We start from the raw sequence: 24,676 nt of genomic DNA, 5'->3' as shown, positions 1-24,676 counted from the left end.
ACTGGACACCCCTTGTTCCCAGCCCACCCTCTGCACTGCCATGGGAAATGCCTGCTTTGTGGCCCAGAGAGGGTCTGGCATCCCCATGTAGCATCCAACCAGGACCCTTTGCACACAGTAATTCCATTGGTTTTGGGGATTTTCCACTGTCCTTTCACAGGCCCTGGGGATTTGGCCCTTAGTTGATTGTACGTGGACCCTTTGCGCACAAGGCTGTTGTGATGCTGGAATTTCTTGCGAAACAGCTCTGGCAGTCCTGTCCCCTTTTGAACGGTAGTGCTCCATGTACTGTTGGTTTATAATGTTCTTTATAAAATAACTCTTTGAATGGACTTACTGAGAGGCCACAACCTGCTGAAGGTTCCCATTGTGCTGTAAGCTGTTCATTGGAAGCGGAGGAGGTGGCGGGGGAAATAAAGAACTGGACATTTCTGAATGAGTCTGTGGGTTATGTACTGGGATGGGGCTCACTGAGCCAGAGTCACTCTGCATAGAGCCAAGGCTGGTGCCATCAAAATGAGTCATTTTCTTCTTCATTAACTTTCTTTCTTTGGCTCTGCGATTCTGGAACCAGATTTTCACCTGCAGAGGAACAAAGGAAAAGGTGTTTCAAGAGGTAACAGAATGCAGTCTGATAAGTCAGCTTCTCAGTGTTGGGAGATTTATTGTTTTTAGAGTCTTATTTTTTGGCCCTTTTATATGTAACATATTTAGGTTGCGTGTACAAAATCTTACTTAAATTCTTATGTTGCATGCATCACTGTGATGTCCAAATGCTTGAGACTGCTCTAATTAATGGTGTGGACTGACCTGGCATCAATAGCCCCAGAGATCAGGGGAGCAAAGAAGTAGTGTTACAGCCACCTTAGCCCCTGCCTTGCTTGTGCACTGAGTCCAGCTTGGCCAAATCAAAGGATCAGGGCCAATTTACCCAGGCCATTTTTCTCTTCTCACATTCATCAAATTTACAGCAGGGTAACTCTGTTGGCTTCTGTGGAGTTGGTCCTGATTTATACCAGTTCCTCAATATGGATTTAGCTGTCTGTTTAGGCATACACATTTGAAAAGTTTGCTCATAATTTGTAAGATGACCCCAGCTCTTCCACTTGGGACAGAGAAAACAGCCTTTTTTAAAACTTACCTTTCAACCCCCTTTCTTATTAAAAATCATTTTCAGTGACCTATATTCCAGTTTAACTCAGAAATAAATCTTTTAATAATTATTTCTTTACACTGGGTTGACCTCACCTTTTAGGTAAGGAGTGCTAGGCTGAGGCCTGCTACACGATTTACATAGTATTCTGCTGTGTTCCAGAATAATGTTAATGGTTTACATTTCTGTTGTTTCTCTCAAACAGAAGGACCCTAAAGTGCTTTACAAACAGATATGGACCAAATTCTGCCCTTCAGTATATATGTGCATACAGTCTATTGAAGTCAATGGGCAATGTGCACACACGTTGAAGGGCAGAATGATAACTACATACTCAATTCATTACTTCACTCTCAACTGAAATGCAGCCACCTTTGCGGTGAAATGAAGCAATGGTTGAAGAGCATGCTGCGATAACACTTACAGTTTTTTTAGGGTAGGCAATAAAGAATCAGCAACAGTGTAGGATAGGTAATGAAGAATATTGTGTCCAATTGAAACTATGGGGGAAGGGGTATTTTGAGGCAGCAGAATGTAATGGAATCTAGGGTTTACTCATTACTCTTGTGAAAAGTTCTGTTGCATCTATAATGATCATGGGGCAGATCCTCAGCTAGTGTAAACTGACCCCAATTAATACCAGCTAAGGAACTGCATAAGTAGTTCTGTATGAAGTCTAATCTGTTTACTGAGGCAAAATTATCATGACAATTTAAAAAAATCTGCCATCCTTTTGATGTTCAGATCAGAAACAGAGTAGTGTTGCAACCAATTTTTTATAATCCTAGGAGAAATTTGTGAATTAATGAGAAATGGGATTCATTGAGCAATTATTTTTTGCCAGCATCGTGGAAAGGCACAGACTGTGGTGAGCTGAGAGAAGGCAAAGCAATAAAAATGGGTGTTCTCCATAGGTGCCATGCCGAAGAATTTTTAAAATTCCAAATTTCTTTGTTTTAGAAAAAAATTATATGGTGGCAAAACCCAAAATAAGAGACTTATTCATTTTTAGGTAATGCTATAGCTCCCCCATTACTGTCCTGTCTAAGGGTATGTCTAAATTATATTTAAATACCTGCGGCTGGCCCATGCCAGCTGACTTGGGCTTGTGGGTCACGGACTGTGGGGCCGTGGGGACATTTTCCCTTGTTGAGTTGCTCTACAAATAGTTTTCTTTCTCCCAGTCTAATTCTCTCCTTCTTCTTCCTTGTTCCCCAGCATCCGCCTCAACACCCTCCACCCCTGCTCACTTGTTTCCGTCTTCCCCTAACAACAGGCCCATTTTGCTTACTACATTTCCAAAAGCAATTTCAGTTGGATTTAGTATTAATTTTTCTTGTCCAAACACTGTTCTGTAGCATTGCTGTCCCTAGGTAAATAATTGCTGTGTTTCATTTCAACAGTGGCTATATTTGAGATGTGGGTAAAACAATACATATGTATCTGTGGTCAAGTTTGTAAAGTATTTTGAGATCCATCAAAGCAAAATGTTGTGTGCATGCTTTCTCTCTGAGTGTGTGTGTGTGTATATATATATATGTCAGTATCATTCATTAATGTTAGTAGAGTCTTTAACCAATCACAATCACCTTTTTGTATTTTAATTTTTAATTTGCAGGAAAGAACCCCTCCTCCCATCCATATGAGCTATTTCTGGGGTTATAAGAGGATCCATTTCTCCCAGTATCTCATGGGGTGAATGAATTTCCCTGCTTCCCAGATTATCAGCACCTACTGTACCAAAGCTACAAAATCTTGCCTACAGTCACTTTACGCTATGTGGCAACTATCACACACATTTTTCTCACAGGCACAACAGCCTGTCCAAAAACCATCAGTGTTATCACTGATCTAATCTAAGGTCTGTTGTACACACAGTTTTTGCACTGGTATAATTCTGTTGGGTTAGGTATGTGATTTTTTTAAAACCAAAAATATAACCTCGAATGTAGACACCGTTATAATGGTATAACAGATGCCTTATATTGGGCCTGGTCTACACTGGGGGGTGGGGAGGGAGGGGGAGAATAGTGTAGCTGAAGTCGACGTATCTTAGATCGACTTAGAATCACTTACTTCACGTCCTTGCGGCACAGGATCGACGGCCACCGCTCCCCCGTCGACTCCACTTCTGCCTCTCGCCCTGGTGGAGTTCCGGAGTCGACGGCAGAGCGATCAGGGATCGATTTATCGCGCCTACACTAGATGCGATAAATCGATCCCTGATACATCAATCACTACCCGCTGATCTGGCGGGTAGTATAGACATGGCCTTGATATTGCTGATGCCCCTTCCTGAATGGCAATAAGCTATATGAGTATAACTACATCCACAGTGGGGTGGTGGTGAGGCGTTGTAACACGGTAACCATACTGGCATAATTAAAGCCCTAACATACAGCTTTTGTGATTAGAGGAGGCCTAAGATACAAGGTAACTCAAACATTACATGACTGGGCTGAATATTCACAGAAAGTGAAACTTGAATTAGTAATCGTGGGCATACGTAAATCCAGATATGAAGAATTTGTTTATCCAATCAGGGAATAAATATATATAATGTGACTCAAATGTCCAGTTAAAACAACTCAAGTGTCTGGTAGTCAAATATGTGTAATGAATTACTTGCTAACTCGCTGCAGCTCAATACTTATTAATGAAATTTAAGCCTGTTTCTCTACTTCACCATATGTTGTCATTTACACCTTTGTAAATTGAGGACAGACTGGATGTACAATGCTACCAATCTGATCTGGTAGCTTTTACATCCACTTTGCACATCACATGGTACAAAAAAGAGGAGAGTCAGGCACATTATTCATTGAACAACTGGAGAAATCTTGATGTTTTTGCAGACAATTTGCAAACAAAACAAGGTGAAATTGTTGCATATATTACCCAACAAGAATTATTCAGAGAGCTCAATCAATAAAACTCATAATTCTGTATTTCATTGCCTAGTTTCAGTGCAATGATTAAAGGATCTCCCAGGTAACATGAAATAGAACATATTATGTTAGCCCAAGGAATAATTATATGCATTGCTCTGTGGGTGATCCAGCTAGACTTCTTATCTCAGTGTCTTGCTTCCTGGACCAGCTGGAGTTGGAGGTGTTTTAGAGCTAGAGGCCATGTTTCCAGCTCAAGTGGTAGGAGGAAGAAAAGGCTGGAAGCACTGCAGGAGCAGTGCACAGCCATTGCAAACACCTGATTTAGGAGTGTGACATTGATGGATTCCAGAGCAAACTTTATTCAGCTCTTGGCTAGAATATAGAACCTCAAGATTAGAGGATAGAATGGAGGAAATATTGAGGGAGGAGGGAATCGTCAACGTCAAAAGGAACCCAGGGGATAAATAAATACCTTCCTAAATATACTTGAGCTTGTCAACTGGACTTACTATGTCTAAACTAAGGATGAAATCCTGGCCCCATTGAAGTCAATAGCAAAACTCCCATTGACTTCAGTGGGGTCAAGATTTCACCCTAGGACTTTTTGCTAAAATTTCCCACCAGGTTAGACAAGCCCCCTGGCAGCTGCTGGTGTTTTAAGACCATCTCATCTGTCCCTATTCAGAGCAGGTCTAAACAACACTGCTTAAAAGGCTGCCAGAGGCCAGTGCCTTGTCTGTACTTGCACTAGCATCATTGCCACCACTGGTACAGCTGAGTCCGTGGTAGCAATGGTGGGAAATGTGGAGATAAGGCCAATGGGAGTAATCACACTTTGCTGAATAAGTTACTGGTTTGTACATTGCAAACAGAGTCCAGCCATGTTGTCTGGTGCTTAGAGACATTAGGATGCTTGTGTTTTTAACCAGTCTTGTCATCTCCTGATCAACAATAACAATGCATGGGAAATCCGAGTATGTGAGCCATACTCTACCTGTCTCTCGGAAAGTCTTAGGTTTGCTGCAAGTTCAGACTTCCTCCTGATTGTAATGTATCTGTTGTAATGAAATTCCTTCTCCAGTTCTAATCTCTGATGATCTGTGTAAACCACCCGGTACTTCTCTCTTGTTCTTGTTTTACCTGTTTTGAAAGAAAATAGCTTCAAGCGAAAGTTTTTAACTTCAATAGCATAAAATACCTGTTTTACATTTGAAAAAATGTTCCTGAAAATTCGAGGCCTGATTCTTCTTTCACTTCCTCCAGGGTAAATCCATTGACTTCAGTAGAGTTAGTGTTGATTTACACCACATTTGAATCTGACCCATAGACTTTACTTTTGTTCTTAAGTAAACTGATGACAAATGGATGCGCAGATTTCTTTATCAGCACATTTTGGGGAGGAAGTGTGGTTTTGTGATTCAGGATTGGTAGTTAGGAAATCTGAGTTCTATTCCTAGGTCCGACACAGACTTCCTCTGCGGACTTAGGTAAGTCACAAAACATCTCTATTGCTCGGTTTCCATAAACAGAGATGATACCTGCCTCAAAGGGGGATTTGTGAGGCTTCTTTCACTGTCTGTAAAGCACACTGTCTGTCTGGCACTCTTGGTGCTGTAAAAACAATCATGATAATGATTGATATGTGCCGAGTTTATTATTATAGTTTGATTGGCGGCTCTTTTTGTCCCTTGGGTTAAAAGATGGAGACAAACTATCTCTGCCTGGATGTCATCACAAGGAATGGAAGTATGAAATATTTTCATTTGAAAATAGATAGAGATTGAGAGAATGATAATGCTTGATGTAGAGACCATGCTAAAGTTGCAGCATCCGGTGTTTTACTAATCTCGTTACATCATTTCAAGTCTGGGTCCGTGACATGGCTGAACATGGCTGACATGGACTGTTAAAAAGTAATTGTGAATGTCAGCAGCCATTGAGGACAGATCCAGACATCCGGAATTTCTGGCCATGTGGCTGCAACTTTATTAATTCCATCAGGATAATTTCTCGAGGTAAACAGTCCTATTAGCAGTAAAAAGGGGGAGGACCATAGATGCTCCTTTTGTCACCTCCCTCCCCTCCCCTTTGTCAAAGCTTAAATCCAGTCAGAGCATCACAGAACTAGTGATTATTAATAGCAGTTTAAAACCAAGGCCTTATCAGAGTCTGCATTACCCCAATGCTAAACAGCTCCTTAAAACTCAGAGCCTGCATTAGTCTCAAGGCCCATTATGGCCTGCAACCTGTCTGGAGAATGCACGTGCCTGGTAGGATGGCTCATGCTTACTCACAAACCCTTTTCCTGAGAAAGGTGTGTTAATGCCTGATTCTCAGGGAAAAGGGGGACTTCCCCAAAACCACCCAAAAGGCTACAACTTTATTAATTCCATAATGAGACAGCTTCTTCGGGCAGCCAGTCCTAGCAGCAGTAAAAAGGGAGAAGACCATAGATGCTTCCTTTCTCACTGGCCTTCCCCCTGTGTTAATGCTGAAGTCCAGATCATCATGGCCCCAGAACCAATCACAATGGGATCCTACTCCGTGACTAGAGCTCCTAGGTGCTACCTCATTACAAATAATTAATAAATTATATTCTGCCTATGGCTATGAATGATACCTGATCTAATGAGTGTGACAGACTTGTTTTCTTCTGGGGTCTCTGTTCACCAGGATTGAAGAACACAAGGTCCTACTCTCTGAATTTTTAGCCTCCATGATACATATAGCTCAGCCTTGGGCAAGCACTATGTATTAACATGTATTTAAGTAATCTGGACATTTCTCGTCAAATCTGTATAATCTGAAGACAGGCCTGAACATTTTGGTGTGGAAAAATATTTTTGTCCATCTTCATACTTATTATTCATATTTGTTTGTTTGTTTAAGAACCAGTCTGTCCATAAAGTCAAGAATACTTTCAACCAAGTCTGACACCTTCCCCAGGAAAGAGTCCCACTGATTCAGCTCTGAGTACATTGGTTTAAATCTGTCGTAACTGCACTGAAGCCAATGTAGATAACACCAGTGTTATGCTGGAGTGAGAGCAGAGTCAACCCAATCATGCTTATTCCAATAGTCAAGTTAGCTGTGATGCCAATTCCAAAACACTACTGACAAAAAAATTAAAGAGGTCCTGAAAAACAGCAGTAATTCTCTTCAGCCTACATAGATATCAAGTACATTTGTTTTCATTCATTGGAAGTGTAAATTGTTTGTTTAACACATGGTCACCTGTGGTGCTTTAATGCCTTACTTGATATTTTTTAAACTTCTTTTGATCTCTCTAGCCTGTGTTTTTGTTTAGGTTTTTTTCCCCTTTAAATGTGAATTTGGGGTCATTCTGTGGAACAAAATGCCTAAAATGTTTCCCTAAACTCTCCATTGTGGTGTTAAGATGAAGTACACAAAAGAGCTACAAGGTGATCTTATCATGAACTCTATTCACATTCAGAAGCCATACACAAATATCAGATCCCCTTTTATCTCCAAATGTACTTGATATCTATGTAGGCTGAAGAGAATTGGAATAAGCACGACTAACCTCTCAGTTTCTGATTTTAAGTATTAAACTCTTATTATCCATCAGGAGGAATTTTTATTAGCTTTTTAAACTGAAATAGAAGCTAAATACATTTGCAGAACTCAGCACCTATTTGTCTATACGTGTCTTGCTTGTTTATTATCATGCAAATACACTTCTGTTTCTTTTTAAATATGATAGTACTTTATGGTTCCTTTATTAAAGGCAGCAGAAATTTACAAATCTAGTTGAGATGGGTTGATTTTTTAAAAAGTAAATAAGAGCAAAATTCTCTATGATTTGCCTGGTGTGGCTCTTGATTTAAATATTCTGCTTTTCCTAGGTGTTCAGAATCCTTACGCACCCACTGGGAGAGGAGAATATCAGAGCTGAGGTCTGCCTGGCGCATCTAAGAAGAGAATGTTTTATTGTCCATTTAAGTCAATGGGACTCTTTCCAATTCCTTTATTGGGAGCTGGGTCAAACCCCCATTATTCATACAGCATTTTATATTGAGGGTGAAGGAATACGTTTTTCATACACTTGCCAAAGCTAAATCAAAACAAACTTCCCAAACCAAAAGTTAACCCCAAACCATTTGCAAGATTATGAAAGCCCTGTAATTCCATTCATTACATTTAATGACATGTCTCTCATTCTTTCTGGCCCAAATCCTGAGGATCTTGCTCAGTTTTTATGCAGCCAAAATTCCAAGGCTGTAAGGATTTGGCCAATAAACAACAAAGATGCTGCTGTTGGCTTTTTCACAGTCCTTTTGGAGACAATAATTACAGTTTCCCCCTCTAAAGCTGAAAAATAAATTTTAAATCCAACCTTTAGCCAACCCTCCTAATTTTACTCAGGTGAATAGTTTCACTGGAGTCTATGGAACTACACAGGTGAGTCAAGTGAGCAAAATTTGCCCTATTTGGCTTTTTTTCCCCCTGAGTCTTTTCCTGATGCCAGACTGGTATCATCAATGTGTGGTATCGATTTAACTAGAGATGTTCTCTCTTGGGGGACTCTGTCATGGAATTGCACATGTTTAGGCTTGATCTAACAGGCTAGCAGAAGTCAGAGGTCTAACCTACTTTGTAATATGCCCTCCAAGCAGTAATACATGGATAGCCTGGTTCTGAAAAGCAGCTTAAGTGTAGGGAAGTTTGAAAATTCATTTGAAAATGCCTTTGGAAAAATTGGGTTCACCTGACATTTACGACTTAAACTGCACCTTGCAAAAGGGTTTTAACAATTCCACAGAGGGAAGGCTAGTTACTCTAGCAATTTTTGTGACTCTGGTCAGGATCTAAGTGGGGGGAAGGGAAGAGCTTTCCCATTGGTCATAAAATTCACAGAGCATTTCTTCTGAAGACAATAAAGCTAGGAGAAGGCCTCTTTATTTGCTGTGAAAATCATCACCCTTTCCGGCAATATAACTGCTGAAGAAAAGAGGGAGAAGGAAGAGACAGGGCTGCATATCAAAGCAAAGAGAAGTGTTAAAAGGGTCTGTTGCCTCAATATGACAGATAGGCCTCAAACCCCAAGACAATGTAGCCCAGGGAAGAAAAAAAATACTCTCAGACCTCACAACTAGTTTACAAAGCAAAATAAATTAGCATTAGAACTGGCCCGGGCCCCTTTTTCATTGCCTCCTCTCTCAGCTGTTTAGGAGCTTCTGTCTTATGTGAGCTAACATCCTTCATAAAAATCTAGCATCTAACTATGCCTATAGAGAGAGCTAGATCAATACTACAGTATCATATTAATTATAGAGGCTCATATTTTGGTCTCAGTTACATAGGTGCAACTTGTGCCAGAGGGGGGTAATGGGTATACCTAATTAAATGGGAGGAACTGAAATTAGTAGAATGGAGAACATATTCTGGCACAAAATATGTTCAAGACACACAATTCACATCTGGATTCTTGTATAACCCACTATTTGAGGGTGAATGGATTGGAAGTATCGATTCAGTCCATTGCAAAGACAGAGGGCATTTTCAAAATTCAAATCCAAATCTGGGTTTTGATTTTGCTTGCCCTTGGATCCAGAGTTTTGCTTTGAGCCTGTCTCTAAATATGCCTGGGGTTACTTTGTAGAGTAGTGATAGAAAGGGCCAAACTCATCCTTGGGGTAACTTCCCTGACTTCAACAGAGTTATGAAACCAAAGCAGTTTTGAATTAATTAAGACAAGGAACACTTTCCCCCATTCTGTATAAGATATTCATTAATAGTTAAAATACAGGGTTAGCATCTTTCCATTTCAGAAGCATTACATTGTCCCAAACCTTCATACATGTGTATCTGTAACTTTACTCCCAGGAAAAGTCCCATTGAGTTAAGTGGGACTACACATATGAGTAAAATTACTTATTTGCTTCAATTTTACCAGGATCTTGCCCCATGTTTTCAAAGTATGAACAAAATTCTGTCTCAGATCTGAATGATGGGTCTGGGAGAAGAAGAGCAGCATACTGGAGTCAAGATCCATCATGAGACTTTAAGTGCAGAATTTTTCTTTTTGTTTTGTTGACTTCTGCCTGACTTGTAATACCTGGATTTTCTACTTTGAATCTAGTCTGTTGTTTTATGCTAAAACTCATGGGCCAAATTCTGTTCTTGGTTTTGCCAGTATAAACTTGGAGATACTGCACTAAGGTAAACCAAATTAGATCAATTGAATCCAAAGCAGAATTGCTCTCCATTTTCCCCCCACTACCCTCTGTTGATTGAATGGATTCCCTACCCAATAGTCTGATTTTTGGCTATCAAAAGTGTACAAGCTGTTGAAGGTGTGGATAGATTTGAAAGTGACCAGATCAGAAGAAATCTGCTTTTTGTGATTCTCTAAAGCCAAGGAAGCAAGGGATGAATTGAAATTCCTAAAAGTGTTACGTATATTGTTTTATATGCAGTGTTGTAGCAGTGTTAGTGCTCTCTCATACATTCTTTAGACATTCAGCACCTTGCAAGATTGGGCTTTTGAAAGGAATGTGATTCTTTCCCACAATATTTTCCCCTTTCTAAAGATGGTAAGGGATGGGATTTCTATGCTCTTCAAAGATTAGATAATCTTTGTGGGTAGTGCATGCGCCAGTGATGTCATCAGCATCGCTCATCATCAGGAAGTGTAGCCTGTGTCCTAAGAAAGCTGTAATTAAACAAGGAAGATATGCAAAAAGAAAAGGAGTACTAGTGGCACCTCAGAGACTAACCAATTTATTTGAGCATAAGCTTTCGTGTCTTCATGTGCAGGAAATTACAAGCTCTGCCCATAATCAAAGTTTCCCTCCTTTTCCCTTCTTTACACCATCAGAAACCCTTCTTACCCCCTTTCTATTTAATGTCAGGTCTTCTCTTCCACCCTACAGATGTGTGAAGAAATTCACACTGCTGGTGAAACTGCTGGAGAAGCAAGTTTTCACCAGTGTCACAGAAATACTTTGTTGGGGTATGGTTTCACTGCAAATTTGTTGCTATTTTTTCTAAAAACAAAAAGTGACCTTTCTTCCTCCTCAGTGAAAATGACAAAATAGCTCTATGAAAGTAGTGAAGCCAACTTGTGGTGATTTGTAATGTTTTCCAGGGTGGATTTTCTTCCACCTTCCATCAAAAATTGACCCTGTGAATACTTTTGAAAATATGGGGGGAGCTTCCATTTTTTTTTCACATAAAGCACCCTACAGTGATAGTTGGCCTGGCTTTGTTCTGTGCTCTGAGTGGTAATTTTTTGGAGGGCAGGGGGATAAGTGAGAGGAGCCTTGGTCCAGCTATATCATTGGATAAAAAATAGTAAATATTTAATATTCAGCATTTTCTCCGTGGAATTGCCCTTGAGCCTTTCTCTGAAGTCTAATACATTTTGTTTTCTTCTGCATGCTCAGCACCTTCATCCATGCAAAGACCAAGCACTCAATCCTGCATCCACTGCAGTTGATGAGAATGTTGGCATTGACGTTGGTGGGTGCTGGCTCAGAACCCAATCCCTCCAGTTCTAAAGCTGGTAAGAGAAGGCATTACAGCTCAAAATGAAGCATGTCTTCCAGCTTGAGAATGATGGACCACAGTCAGATTATCTCCCGAATGGTAATGCATTCTAGCACCACAAGACTTATAGGCTGGCCTCTAATATTAAATACTAAAACCAGAGTTTCCATTGGTGTAGCATAGTTCCATTGACTTGACTTTACACCAGGAGAGGACCTGGTATTAATATTGCTTTAAAAAAAAAGAAAGAAAAATGGCTTAAGGTAAGAGTATGTTGCATTCCTTTTTTTCCCTTTCCAGATCCATAGGAATGATAGGAATGAAGAACAAAAGGTGGAAAGATGACCAGGGGATAAGAGAAGAGTAGAGAATAGGTTAAACATTTTCCTTCCACATTCATCAGGGCATGAGTCCAGAAAACAACAAAGAAAACCCACCACAAAATCAGTGTAGGGCCCACACCTGTAGCCTTTACTCACATGTGTGGACTGCTCATGTGAGTGATCCTAATACAAGTAGCTCTGCTGACTTCAAAGGGAATTACTAATAGGAGTAATTTTTTGCAGGATTGCAAGGTTATCTTGCAAAAATCATCTCACTTTAATATAATTGTCTCAATAATTAAACTGTATTTTTATTGGACATGGCACTTAGCTGTATTGTTATAGTTTCACAGCATTTAAAGAGCAAATAGTAATTTATTCATCTGATTCATTTCTTCCACTGGTTGAGGGACTGTAGGTAAGTCAGCCTCTGAGCCTCAAGTTTTCCATCTGTAAAATAGGGATAATACGCTTACCTACTTCACAGGTTGTTAGATTTCTAATTCAACAGTGGTCCTGATCCTGCAGTCCTTGCTTAGGCAAAACAACTCTTGAAATCAGTGGTGATTTTAGCCTAGAGAGACTCCTGGATAGGGATCAGTGTCTGTACAGTACAAGGCTTTGAGGGTGCAAAGTGTAATGGATTCAATCCTACAAAGTGCGGAGCTTGCTGATCCCAATCCAGCAAAGCATTTGAACATGTGTAACAGGACTACTCATGTGCTCAAGGGTAATAGGAAAACTCACGCTCAAAATTAAGCACATGCCGAAGTGCTTTATTGAATCATGGCCTATACTTGTTGTGTGCTGCTGCTGTTAATTTTAATTCTGCTGGAAAATGGGGAAATATTTGCTCTTTTGAAAACAAAGATAAGAAGAAACAGGATTAGGGCTAGAATCAGGGCCCCACTTAGACAGCTGTTGTATCTGAGCTGAGCTTTCCTGGCTTAAAAAATAATTAGTAAAGGGAAGAGGAGGCAGGAAAGAAAAGCTGTTGTTTTGATACTATTGTTCAGAATGAAGCAAATCTTTGACAAGGACCTGAGGACCTGATCCAAAACCCATTAAGTCAATAGGCTCCCACTGAATATCAGTGGGAGTTAGTCCCCCATAGGCATTTAGGCCAGATCCTCAGAGATATTAAGGCACTTAATTCCCATTGATTTTAATGGGAGTTATGCTCCTAAATACCTTTGAGGATTTGGGCCTTGGATAATAATTATTTGTATATTTGCGAGGCTTGATCCTGCAAAGAGCTGAACACCTTCAACTCCTTTTAAGCACAAAAAAGTTGAGGGCGCTCAGTGGCTTGTAGAACCAGGTGCTGTAGAGTGGAAATGTGTTAGCAGCACCCTGAATTCCTACTAGGTGCCCCATGCCTCAGATGAGTGTGATGCACTTTATAGGATCAGGCCCTGGCAGGATGAGTGTGAAAGAGCCTAAGGTTTGCTAGTTAGATGGGTGATCGGAATGTTATTCTTTGTTATTTATAATACAGGACCCACAGTATGTTTGGCACTGCACAGCCAGATAAGGAGACAAGTTCCTGCCGCCTAGAAAGACAGGAATAAAAATACAGGTGGGGCTCAGGGGAAGAAAGAAAAAGTAGTGTGGGGTCTGTCGGAGTTCGACAATTCTGGCTGGGGGTGGAGCAAGAGGAGATTATTTTATTTGGAATAGGTTTTCCTGCCATCTGGTGTGTTACCGCCAACTCTCTGTAGCTCTATATTCTTGACAGCATTTCTTAGACTCCCACAGGGGCTTGTGGCAACCTGGGTTGTTACTTGGGAGACATAGTGTCACTTTTAGATTTGAGCCCCTATACTGAAAACACTTATGAGTAATCTCATTGCCTTCCCTGGGACTACTCACAAATAGGATGCACTATGCCAAGGCATAATGGCGGGATTAGGCCCCTGGTTTGCGTTTCAGTTGGGGAATGGTGAGTCAGAAGCAAATACGATTTTAAAAAAACCTGGTGCATATATTTATTTTTAGGGGGTGAACTGTGCTGTCCTTACTCATCCAGAGTAGTACCCTACTCCACAATTTATCCCACTGATTTCGGTGGGATTACTCACGGAATTAGAGACTATTCAGCATTAATAAATTTATCACAATCTGGCTTTAGGAAATCTGATGCACCATTTTAATGTATGATTTTCTGTATTTCTTTTGACTGATGATTTAAGATTTCTTTTTTGTTTTTACCCCAAAATTGACAGTTTTAATTCCTACTTTAAAAAACCCTCAACATTGCTTACAGTAGTGCATGGGGCAGAGATTGGGAGAGAAGAAAAGGAAATTTCATGAACTGCAACTGATTGAAGGACTCTGAGCACCTCCAAGAGGTTCTGAGTGCCTCCAAGAGGTACGGAGGCCAATGGGAGCCAGGGGCGCTCAGCACTTCACAGGATCAGGTGCCTTCACAATTAAGTTTTCCTTAGTTCTTTCCAGGCAGCCTTTTTGCTTCATTTTTGCTTTTTTGCTTTTCTGAATGCTTCATGACTTACTTTTACGCATAAGATGGTAAATGCAACCTATTGCTTTTACTTGCTCACTATTATAAATCAGAAATTGACCTGTCAAGGTATTTGACTAGCTGGGTAACCATGGATGTCTGTATTCCTGCCTTTTCTAAGACACCATCTATAAAGTGAAGTAAGCCCTTTCATCCACTCTCATTTATTCACTCTTGAAATGCTAATTTTTTTAAAAGGAGCTATGGTATTGACTCTGTGCTAGTGGGATGATACTACAGATCTTATTGAATCTAGTGGGCCTATTTACCTGAGTAAGGTCTGCAGGGCCAGAGAGAGCATTTCTATTATAATCCCTGTTTCTGACACATTTCCAGATATATAGTTTTGGCCTGTATTTTTTCACGCTTACTGTGAGACCAGAGGAAAAGTAATATGGAAAGTTACAAAAAAAATTCAATGCTTTTAAAACACTTGTGATCTTTAAGATTCTCACTGGAATCATATTCTTCAATGATCCAGTTACTCCATTTCACATTTTATCACAAATGGAGTAACTTCCCTGCATTGAGCAGTTTTTTTACAGCCCAAAGAGGTTGCTTCCCATGTGCCCGAATACTAAAAATTAGGAATGGCAATGTAATAAATCAGCATGTGATCAAAGACATCATTCAAGAGCAGAATCAATATTTAACTGATAGTAAAAGAACCCATCAAAATGATCAGGATTCTTCCTCTCACTGCATACTTCCTAGCTTTTCTTTTGAACTAGAAACTGGGTAAAAAAAGTGAAAGCCCTTCTCAGCATAAACCTCAGTACCCACATACCTGTGGAAGTGGATTGCACCGTTTTCCTCATCCATTCATAAGAGCTGTGCCTTTGACTGTTGGGAGAGATTTGCTCTGTGTTAATTGTACCTAAAGGAGGTAAAACCCCAGATCCAGCAGGATTCAGGGAATTGTAATCAGCAGAGCTGTAGGAGATCTGTCCCGGAGATGAGCCATTGATTTGTGCAGCAGAAACTGTACTGGAGGGTCCTGGGCCATAAGTATTCCAATCCTCCCTTTGCGTGCCATAGTGAGATCCCCAAGCTCCCAAAGACTGTCCTTGGTTGTCCATACTTGGCACATGATGATATCCCATGTAATCTGAATAGGATGGAGTGGAGACAAAGTTTTGCACTGGCAGGTTGTTGTTGTTGCACCTTACAGATCCTGGATACATGCTGGTTTCTTTATCCAAAAGATAACTCACGTACATGATGCTCATAGCCTGGCTTTGTCTTGCCAGGACATCCTGCTCCTCACAGTGTTTGTTTGATCTCTTCCTGCCTTCCTCTTTCTTTCTCTCTCTTTTCTAGCCCCAACTGGCTCTATAAATGACTCATGCTAGCCCTGATGTCTCTTTACTACACATGATTAACAATGGTGTTACCAGGTGCTGGTAGTAACAGTTTACTAAGGTTCTGCCTGATGTCACAGATAACTGCCTGCCCCAAAATTACATTTGCATTCAAATGAAGGGCTGACCATCCAGGCAGCCCCACCTTGCTGCTAGTTCTGGTGCTTCCTTTCTCACAGATTTTTTATGTATCCATCCTGGTCCCATCCCCTTTAATACACTCTGACCTGCCTTAGTCTTGGAGCCATGTTCCACACATAATTAACCTAAGACTTTCTTAGAAAGCTAAAGAAATAAGCTGGTTGAACACTAAGTGGTTTCTAAAGAAGTTTTTATATGAATACACTGAAAAATACAGGAAAATATGAGTAAGGAAATGCTCACCACTGTTGTTATTATTTGTTTCATGCCTGCAGTATGCTTGGTACTGCACAGAGCACAGGGGAGGACAGGTCCGTACCACAAGGAGCTCACAAACAGAATTAGAGTCGAGGCTCTAAGGCTATGTTTACACCAGCAAGCTAACAGCGGCACAGCTGTATCGATGCAGCTGCACTGCTGTACGATCTCTCGTGTAACCACCCCCAATGAGCCGCCACCGACATAGCACTGTGCACGCTGCCACTTATGCCAATGAAACTGATATCACTCAGGGGTGTGGGTGTTTTTTCACACCCCAGAGCGACATAAGTTTTGCCGACATAAGTGGTAGTGTAGAGATGGCCCAAGTTACATTTGTCTAAAACCAGATATCTGTCAGTTCAATAGTTCCTTCTCTGGTAAAGAGCCAGAATGTTCAATGCCAAAAATTCTCTTTTATATTGAAATCTAAGGACTACAGTACACAACACTTACTCAGTAGCTGTGCACTTACTCACACAGGCTGCCTCGTTGTCTTCAATCCTTACTCAGGTTGGTGAGTACTCACAAACCACAGCAGTTCTATTCGTTTTAACCCATATCGCATTGTTAAGGACATACATAAGAAGACACAGTGTTTACTCACAAAAAGAAAAGGAGTACTTGTGGCACCTTAGAGACTAACCAATTTATTTGAGCATAGGCTTTTGTGAGCTACAGCTCACTTCATCGGATGCATACATCATCGGATGTCTACTCACATGACTAGTCCCCTTGACGTCAGTGAGTCTATTTCTAGGTGTAAGTGCTTGCTGCTGTGAATAAGGATTGCGTAATCACACCCAGAAATTTAACAGAAAGACACTCTGTTAAGATTCAGAAGAGCCCCAAGTTTGCCATCATCTCCACATAAGTTGTGATTGCTTATCTGTAATTTCCCTAAATAAACCCTGTTTCAGTTGGGCCATATTCTGCTACCATTACTCACAATGAGTAGCACCCCGTAAGCATCAATACGTGAAGCAGAATCTGGCCCTTTATCTTTGAAAAAAACTGTATGAGCAGCTCAACTTTCATGAACAACCCTACAATAACAAACTTATATGGTATTAATAGAGCAAAACAATGCAATTAAAAAAATTCCCACTTTTAAGCTTCTAAGGGACTGTTTATTAATCAACAGTGAGGAGAGAGGGGATAGATTTTTATAAATGAGGTGAAACACCTCGGCACTGCCCCTTATGAAAGTGCATTGTATTTTAGTTTTTGGGAAAGCAGGGTCCCCTTTAATGATGTGGTACTTAATTGCACCGTTATTAATGAGCTGACATGTTAAAGGGATATGTCTGTTAAACAGGTGCAAAGTATAATGATGTCTTCCTTTCTTCAGAGGTGTATTTTTTCTTTAAGGGTCTTTTGCACTTTGACACTGTTTAAACTTACAGGTCCCTCCTTCTGATTCCCAGAAGGAAAGAATCTCATCACACACCTGACAACGCCTCTGCAGTTTCCTCTTATGAGAGATCAATAGCCTCAGGCCCTGGCCACATTAGGTCCTGGATCTGTGTTTGTGGGAATCTTTTTAGAACATGATAGTAGTGCTGGGTGAGTGGTGCAAACAATTTTCCATTACTATTTGTTAAAAATGTTAAATTAATTCACTTTGGCAGCCATGTGCCCCTTTGCAGTTTGCTTCCTGTTAGTGTGTGCATCACTGTTTTACTGACATAATTGTTGAAAAGGAATTTATAAAATCCTGGGGGTGAATGTTTGCAGAAATTAAATTTTGCATTTGTGTATATGCATATTTATTTATCTATTTATTGTATTATCATTGCACCTAGGGCCCCAGTGATACACCAGATCCCATTGTGCTAGATGCTCTACAATCACAGAACAAAAAGGCTCTTAAACTCATCCAGTTAGCTCAGGTACCCATGTGACTTATTTGGCCAAACAAATTTAACCAATAGGTATCAAATAGTTGCAAAGAACTGTTCTTGATCAATCCACAGAGTTAAAGAAAAAGAGAGAAATGAATAATGAATACATTTGAGGAAATGGATCTGGATAATCCACAAACACAAAAAGAGGTTAAGCTTGTTAAATAAATGATGGCTTATGGGTCAAATCATTCATCTGTACATGGCAGAGTCCTGAACATGTTGTTATATGACACTTGATCTATCCATGTGAGCGGCATGCATGTCAGCGGGATGCCACACTGGTATAAAATCCATCCGGTTGGATTAGGGCCTTGGTTTAGAGTTCCTTGTATAGATGGGTTCAAGCTGTATTGTGGAACCATGCTACAGTCCTGGGCCATAAAGTCAGTGGAGCTGTGCCACTTCACACCATGGGAGAAATCGTCTCCTGTTGGGAGAGAATATTTTTATAATACAGTTTGGTTTTATCTTTACCAGCAAGATCAAGCCCTATTAATTTCTCTCTCTAATTACCTTTCTGGTGTTTCTAGGGTGCCAGTCATTTTAGTGTCTACATATTTTGAGCCCAACACATGATTAGGACTCTATTCTGTTAACTTCCTTCATGGATTTCTCTAGTGTCTTTGACTCCCCCTTCCAGCACCTTGGAAACAATTTTAGGATCTAGTCAATGAGAGTTGTGGGCACTTAATAGCTGACAGGATAGGACCCTTAGCGAAATGGCTCAACAGAAAGATTGCTTGCTCTTTGCAGGAACTTCATTTAAGTTTCCTTTCCTCTAAACCCCCCCCACCTATTTTTGTACCCCTCCCGTTAAAAACACACACACAACATAACCCCTTCAAATGCAGGGGTAACAATAAATCAGTCAGAGAAAGGGTCAGCAGCTGGAGTGGAGCTCATTTACTGTAGCATTAGTCCCAGCCCTCCAGTTGCTTTCAGTATGTGTATTCAGCATTGTAGCCCTGTAACCCTTAAGAATATAATAAAGTAATGACCCACAACACCGCAGGGGAGATTGGCCTCAGCAGCATAGTTTGGATCGTGACCTGCTCTTCCCCAATGTTCTGGAATATTTGTTTTCCTAGACTGTAGCAATGCTAGAATTCTCTACATTACTGCCGTAACATTGTTGTAAGAGAGAATTGTTTTGAATCATACTGGTGATAGCATGGCTGGCTTATTTGTTGTCCCATTTGTTATCATCTTTCTATATTTTTATAAGTAAGGAAATATAAAATTCTTTAGCTAATGCCAATCTTTTAAAGTAAAAGAGTTAAGGAAAAATGAGGTTTCCCACCAGTCTGTTGTCAGTCTTAAATCTGGAGATCCCTATGTGGTGTAGTATAAATATCATTGACTTGTATATAATGTTTTTTTTTTAATCAATCACTTTATCTGTTATGATAATAACTCCCTGTTTTACAAGCTGGGAATAATGAGGCTTTCCACTTTCTGTTCTGGTTTTGCAACATGACTCCCAGAATCAGGAGCAAAGAGCAGCCTGTGTCTAGAAAAATACATTCCTATTGTTTATTCCTGCCTTTTTTCTGTGTCTTTGTTGTGTCACAGACCCATCTTTTTATTTTCTGTTGGATTTTAGTTTATGTAGAGATGTGTAGACATATTTGTATATTTTTATCTTACCAAAAATTGCTCACATGTAGTATGACACTTCTTGAAAATCTGTCATGCTGAGAAAAATAGTTTTGGTTTAAGCTAAGAATTTTTAAAACTATAAATACTTAACATCAAAGGGATAACAGAAAGACAAAAGAGAATGCAGGAAATAGTCAGCCTGAAGGAGTTCCCTGCCACTACATAGTTTCTGTATGAAACAGTGTATGAATCTATTTAGTTACGTTGCACTAATACAATACATCTAAACATTGATAACATCAAGAATCACGATTCACTTCACAGAGAGAGTCAACAGATAATGTTTTTTTGGCCCCCCTGAGTTACCCAATGTTTCTGAGGCTCTAAGACTTGATGCTATTTAGACAGAGGCTCCTAACTGGGATCTGGAAATTGAACAGTTCAAAGTTTGGGAAATTTTGGATCCAGGGTTTTAGTTCAGGCCCCTTGCAAATTTCAGATCCACATGTGGATTCTGAACTCCTCCCCTCCAAATTTGAGACCATTTGGATCTGGGGCTTTGCTTCAAGTGTTCTTTGTTCCAGTGATTTTTACATTGTTTTGGGGTGCTGAATGCATTGATTCAGCTATATTTGACTCCTGAGGCTTCTCCTGATGAGCGTCTGTTCTCTGACACCATCTGGGAGTCCCTCTGTTGTGCTCTGTGTTGATGGGTGATGCTTTCATTGTGTCTGTTCCTAGGGCACTAGCTTCCTGCCCCCTACACATACGACTCAACCCAAAATAGACTGGTTAATCAAGCAGCTAGGCACCACGCTACTTTGTATGCAGTAACGAAGATCGTTTCAGTATCTCATCTTGAAAATAGAGCACCTTTCCTCTATAGTTTCCCACCCAAAACCCGCCAACCTTGATTAAACAAACAAAAAAAAGAGATGAAAATCCAAAGCTGGTGCATTGTGCAATTTCTGGCATCTGTCCAGTTGTGGCAGGATCTTTAAGGGAAGCAGATACAGTGCAGCCTCTTTCCAACCAGATGATAATTTATCCACAATTCCTATCAGAGCTGGGTTTGGCTTCTGAGGTGCCTGCAGCATAAGATATGAATGAGGTTTTTGCATTGAACCATGCTACCTCCACAGCTGGTGGAACTAAGGCTTAAACCTTCTAGGGACATATTTTATCCTCCGTCATTGTGAAAACTGCCATAGATGATGTTAGGATTTCTGCACCAAGAATCAGGCTGTGATGTTTCACGCTTGTCTGGTAAAGTTGACCTGGGCCTTGTAAAATCTAGTAAAACATCGGTTGGTTTTTCCACTGATGAAAGAGCATGTCTGTTGTTTAGTATGGTGACTCTTCCAGCTATTCATAGCCATATCTCATCACTGGTAGGGCCTGCTGTTCGTCCTCAAAGCAGACATGGTTAGATTTAATGGGAATATATCATTAAAATCCCCTTTTTGCATGGGCAGTATTTGTTCTGATACTTGGTATGGGGGAAGATATTGATCTGGTATTCGGGGGAAATGTGAGAGCAGAGAGGGACTGAGATGTGTGTTACTTGCTGGGGGAGGGGTGTCTGGGAATCTTTCTTGGTATAATTGATGCTGTATTGGTATATTTTCCATCACCAGACCAAATAGGTGCTCCTTACAAGAAGCCATCCAGGGGTTTGAGGGATGGGAGTTGCTGAGTGGAGAAAGTTCCTTCCTGAATGGAAGCTGAAGAAACTCAGCCCTTTACAAGATTGGGCCCTTCCTCCATTCCACTCCTGTGAATATATTTTGAGGGAAAATATAACCCTAGTATTCCCTCGGTTTGTTGTCCTTGATTGGCTCTGCTAGGAAAGGGGCATATTCTGATCTAAATAATTTCATATGCTTCAGTGACCCAGACAGGCAGCCGGTATCACATCTACCTTTTATATGTGTACTATAGTGAGGAGTGGTTTCACCTTTTCCCTACTGAGAGCCTCAAGTGACACAGTGGGGAAAAAAGCTTGAGCCCTCTCTACAACACAGCTTTCACCATGCTGCCACCACATTGGAGCCGCCCTGGTTGTGAATTATGAGTCCTAATTTTACTATTGTAGACAAGGCTGTGTGTGTGAACAGCACAAGGGAGGAGAATTTGAATGTCGGATCTGAATGTCTTTGACATTTTAGTATTTTCAAAGCTTCCAGAACCAGATTGTGTGATTGGATCAAATGCTCATCTTTCGCTCAGCATGCATAAATCTTCCCCCTTAGTTATAATATTTGTGTGACTGCTTCTGACACCCCAATACCTTTGTGTTTGGCTCTGAGAGTTGTTGACTAATTTTGATCACTGGATAGATTAGCCAATAATAGGACTGGATTGTGATGATCCACAAAAGCATGGGAAAAAATAAATCTCAAAATTAATCAGTTATTGCATTCAGTGAACAATGTTTGACTTTTTTTATGCTTTTTAAAGGCATTCTTAAGCATTATAGCATAAAAGGATCTATTTCCTCTTCGTCTGTGGGTGTAATCCCCAAGCGTATCAAAGACAGACTATTTCTCTGAGAAAACAGATGCCCCATAGATCTAGTAAAGTGGGTAACAGGCCTGTGTTTTGGATTCATGCTGAGAAGCCAAAGTGCAGGTGGAAATGACAGATAGTCATAGAAACTGGAAAGAAAGGAATATTAAGCTAGAGATGAATCCCGAACAACCCCCAAATCCATACTCTCCCCAAATATGGAAAGTCTTAAATCCATATTTTGGAGTTTGATCATTGTCTCTCTCATTGTCATTCCTTCCCCGTCTCTGACCAAAGCAATGGCTTCTCTGCAAAACATTCTCAACTGCTTAGTTCTAATAGTTTTAACAGTCTGGGGTTAGGAAGAAACTTTCCCCAGAAACATTTATTGAAAAAAAAAAATTCCTCTATGCAGGTTTTACATTTTCCTCTGCAACATCTGGTACTGACCTCTAACTGAGACAGGATACCAGACAAGATCATTACATTGGTCTGATGCAGGTCTGGCAGTTCCTCTGTTCCTAAATGACCAGGCTTCCACTGCTTCCTTTAGCTATTCCACAGTGTAATAGATCTGAATAAGTGACTTTCTGAACCTCTGAAGTTGATCTCTTCCAAATCTCTAACCACATGAATACTCCTGGAGAATGCAGACCTACACATGTTCTCCTGGGGTTCCACTTGGTTAGCTAGAAACTGGCAGCACTGTGGGATTTAAGGTGTAAATATTTATTTGTATAACTTAGCCCTCCTTCTGGTGATGTTTATATTTAGATTTTCTCCTGTCTCCTTGCCCCTTGTAAAAGAAGGAAGAGCTTTGATGCAGCTCCAATACAATAAGGCTGACATCAGATGGTGAGCTCTCTTCTGTTTCATTTTGGAAACATTGGGGCCAAATTTAACAGCAGCATAAATAAATGCAACGGGGGTGGCTCTGTGAATTTGGCCTTTATGTTCCATAAAACATTTTATAGTAGTCCTGGAAAAGCAGAAGTGACTGTCACTTTTTTTAAAGATGAATAAGAGAGAGAAAAATAGTTACAGGATGTGCTGTCGGGGGGAGGGGGGAATACAACCATGGTATCTCCTTTTATTTTCTTATGAGCTGTTCACTTTCCCCCGGAGCAGCAGCAAGATGGATTTTGAAGACAGATGTTGCACTGGAAAACAAAGTCAGGGTTTCTTTCAACTGCAAGACATTGATCGTTTTACTTGTGTGAAGCAATGGGGACAGCTAGTGGTCAACTGTCTGAATCACAGGGAGACACCTCCCATGAAAAAGTGGAAACATTCCTTGTTCTGCATTTCAAAATTCTTGGTATAGTCACTGCATTCTATTCTGTTCTAATCTGTTCTGTTCTGTTCTGTTCTTATACTGAAGTGCTCAGTATTATAGTGTCTGAGCACCTTGAAGTAGAGCATTAAGTAATGTGACTAACATCTGCCACTTGTTTGTTCTCTCATCTTCTCCCCAAGGGGAGAACTATATGCAGTAGTGTTTTGTTTTGGATTTTTTTTTTATTGTGGTGATTTTTGCCATGCTACTTCAGCTAAGCGGAACACGTATGTGCTGAAAATCTGAAGTTGTGCATTCAGAGAACATGGAAGGCTTTTTCAAGTTTCAGAGTAACAGCCGTGTTAGTCTGTATTCGCAAAAAGAAAAGGAGTACTTGTGGCACCTTAGAGACTAACCAATTTATTTGAGCATAAGCTTTCGTGAGCTACAGCTCACTTCATCGGATGTCTCTAAGTGCTTTTCTCTTCCACTAGGTGTCATCAGGTGTGAAATGTACCGAGACAGATTCTCTGATCCATAATGTCAAGCTGTCTGAGCTCCAGATATCTACCCTGTGTGATGCAGGAAGACTTTTAAACACATAGGACTGGCACTCTCTTATCCTTCACCTTATGCAGTCATTTACAACAGTACAAACTGGGTATAAAGTGCTACCAGATGAGAACGCTAGTACAGCCACTGTGCTGTGCTGGAAATGGCTACACAATGTGCAGAGTAATGGTGTGTGAGACCCACAATCCTGTTGCACCAGTGTTGTATTCTGTTAACAAGAAGTTGTAGTTTTGAAGCATTTTTCTTCTGTTAATAGATATATACCGTTCAAAAAGGCTCTACTGTTGCTGTGTAAATGATTGAAACTTCAGAAGTCCATTGCCTCTCTCTGTTTTGTAAAGAGAGAGCTGAAACCTCTGAATGGATAGTCAGTGTGGTGTACTGGTTGTAAGACAAGAATAATCATCAGGATTCCTGGGTTCTAGTTCCAACCTCTGCCACTGACTTGTTTTGTGATATTGGGGCTGTCATTTAATTGTTCTTCAAAGTATTCATCTGTAAAATGGCAGTAAAATGGGTGTTGGTATAGTTTGATAAATGTTTATAAAGTGTTCTGAGATCCTTGGATGAAAGCTGGCATAGAAATTTTATTGTAAGCAATTTTCTTTTTCGTTGCATGAGACAATGGGTAATAATTATATAACACAAATATT

General features: G+C 40.4%; 1 protein-coding gene across 1 annotated transcript; it reads right to left on the bottom strand.

Moving 5' to 3' along the window:
• Positions 1-333: 333 nt before the first annotated feature.
• Positions 334-15,629, bottom strand: LOC125642530 (homeobox protein CDX-1-like). Its single transcript, XM_048864070.2, has 3 exons — positions 15,188-15,629; positions 5,039-5,184; positions 334-582 (listed from the first exon to the last, which is right to left on the bottom strand). The coding sequence occupies exons 1-3, from the start codon at positions 15,627-15,629 to the stop codon at positions 334-336; spliced, it is 837 nt and encodes a 278-aa protein (XP_048720027.1).
• Between the last annotated feature and the right edge of the window lie 9,047 nt (positions 15,630-24,676).

The sequence above is a fragment of the Caretta caretta genome, chromosome 9 (genome assembly GCF_965140235.1).
Source record: "Caretta caretta isolate rCarCar2 chromosome 9, rCarCar1.hap1, whole genome shotgun sequence".
In the NCBI taxonomy this organism is placed as follows: domain Eukaryota; kingdom Metazoa; phylum Chordata; order Testudines; family Cheloniidae; genus Caretta; species Caretta caretta.
The sequence above is the reverse complement of the archived record's forward strand: the minus strand, read 5'-3'. Positions and strand labels throughout refer to the sequence as shown.

Excerpts from the sequence above, each read along its gene's own strand:
- LOC125642530 (XM_048864070.2), bottom strand. The coding sequence starts at position 15,629 with ATGAGCATCATGTACGTGAGTTATCTTTTGGATAAAGAAACCAGCATG. Across the intron at positions 5,185-15,187 it reads GGTGCAATCCACTTCCACAG|GTAAAACAAGAACAAGAGAG; the intron begins GTATGTGGGTAC and ends CTTTCAAAACAG. Across the intron at positions 583-5,038 it reads TAAGACTTTCCGAGAGACAG|GTGAAAATCTGGTTCCAGAA; the intron begins GTAGAGTATGGC and ends GTTCCTCTGCAG.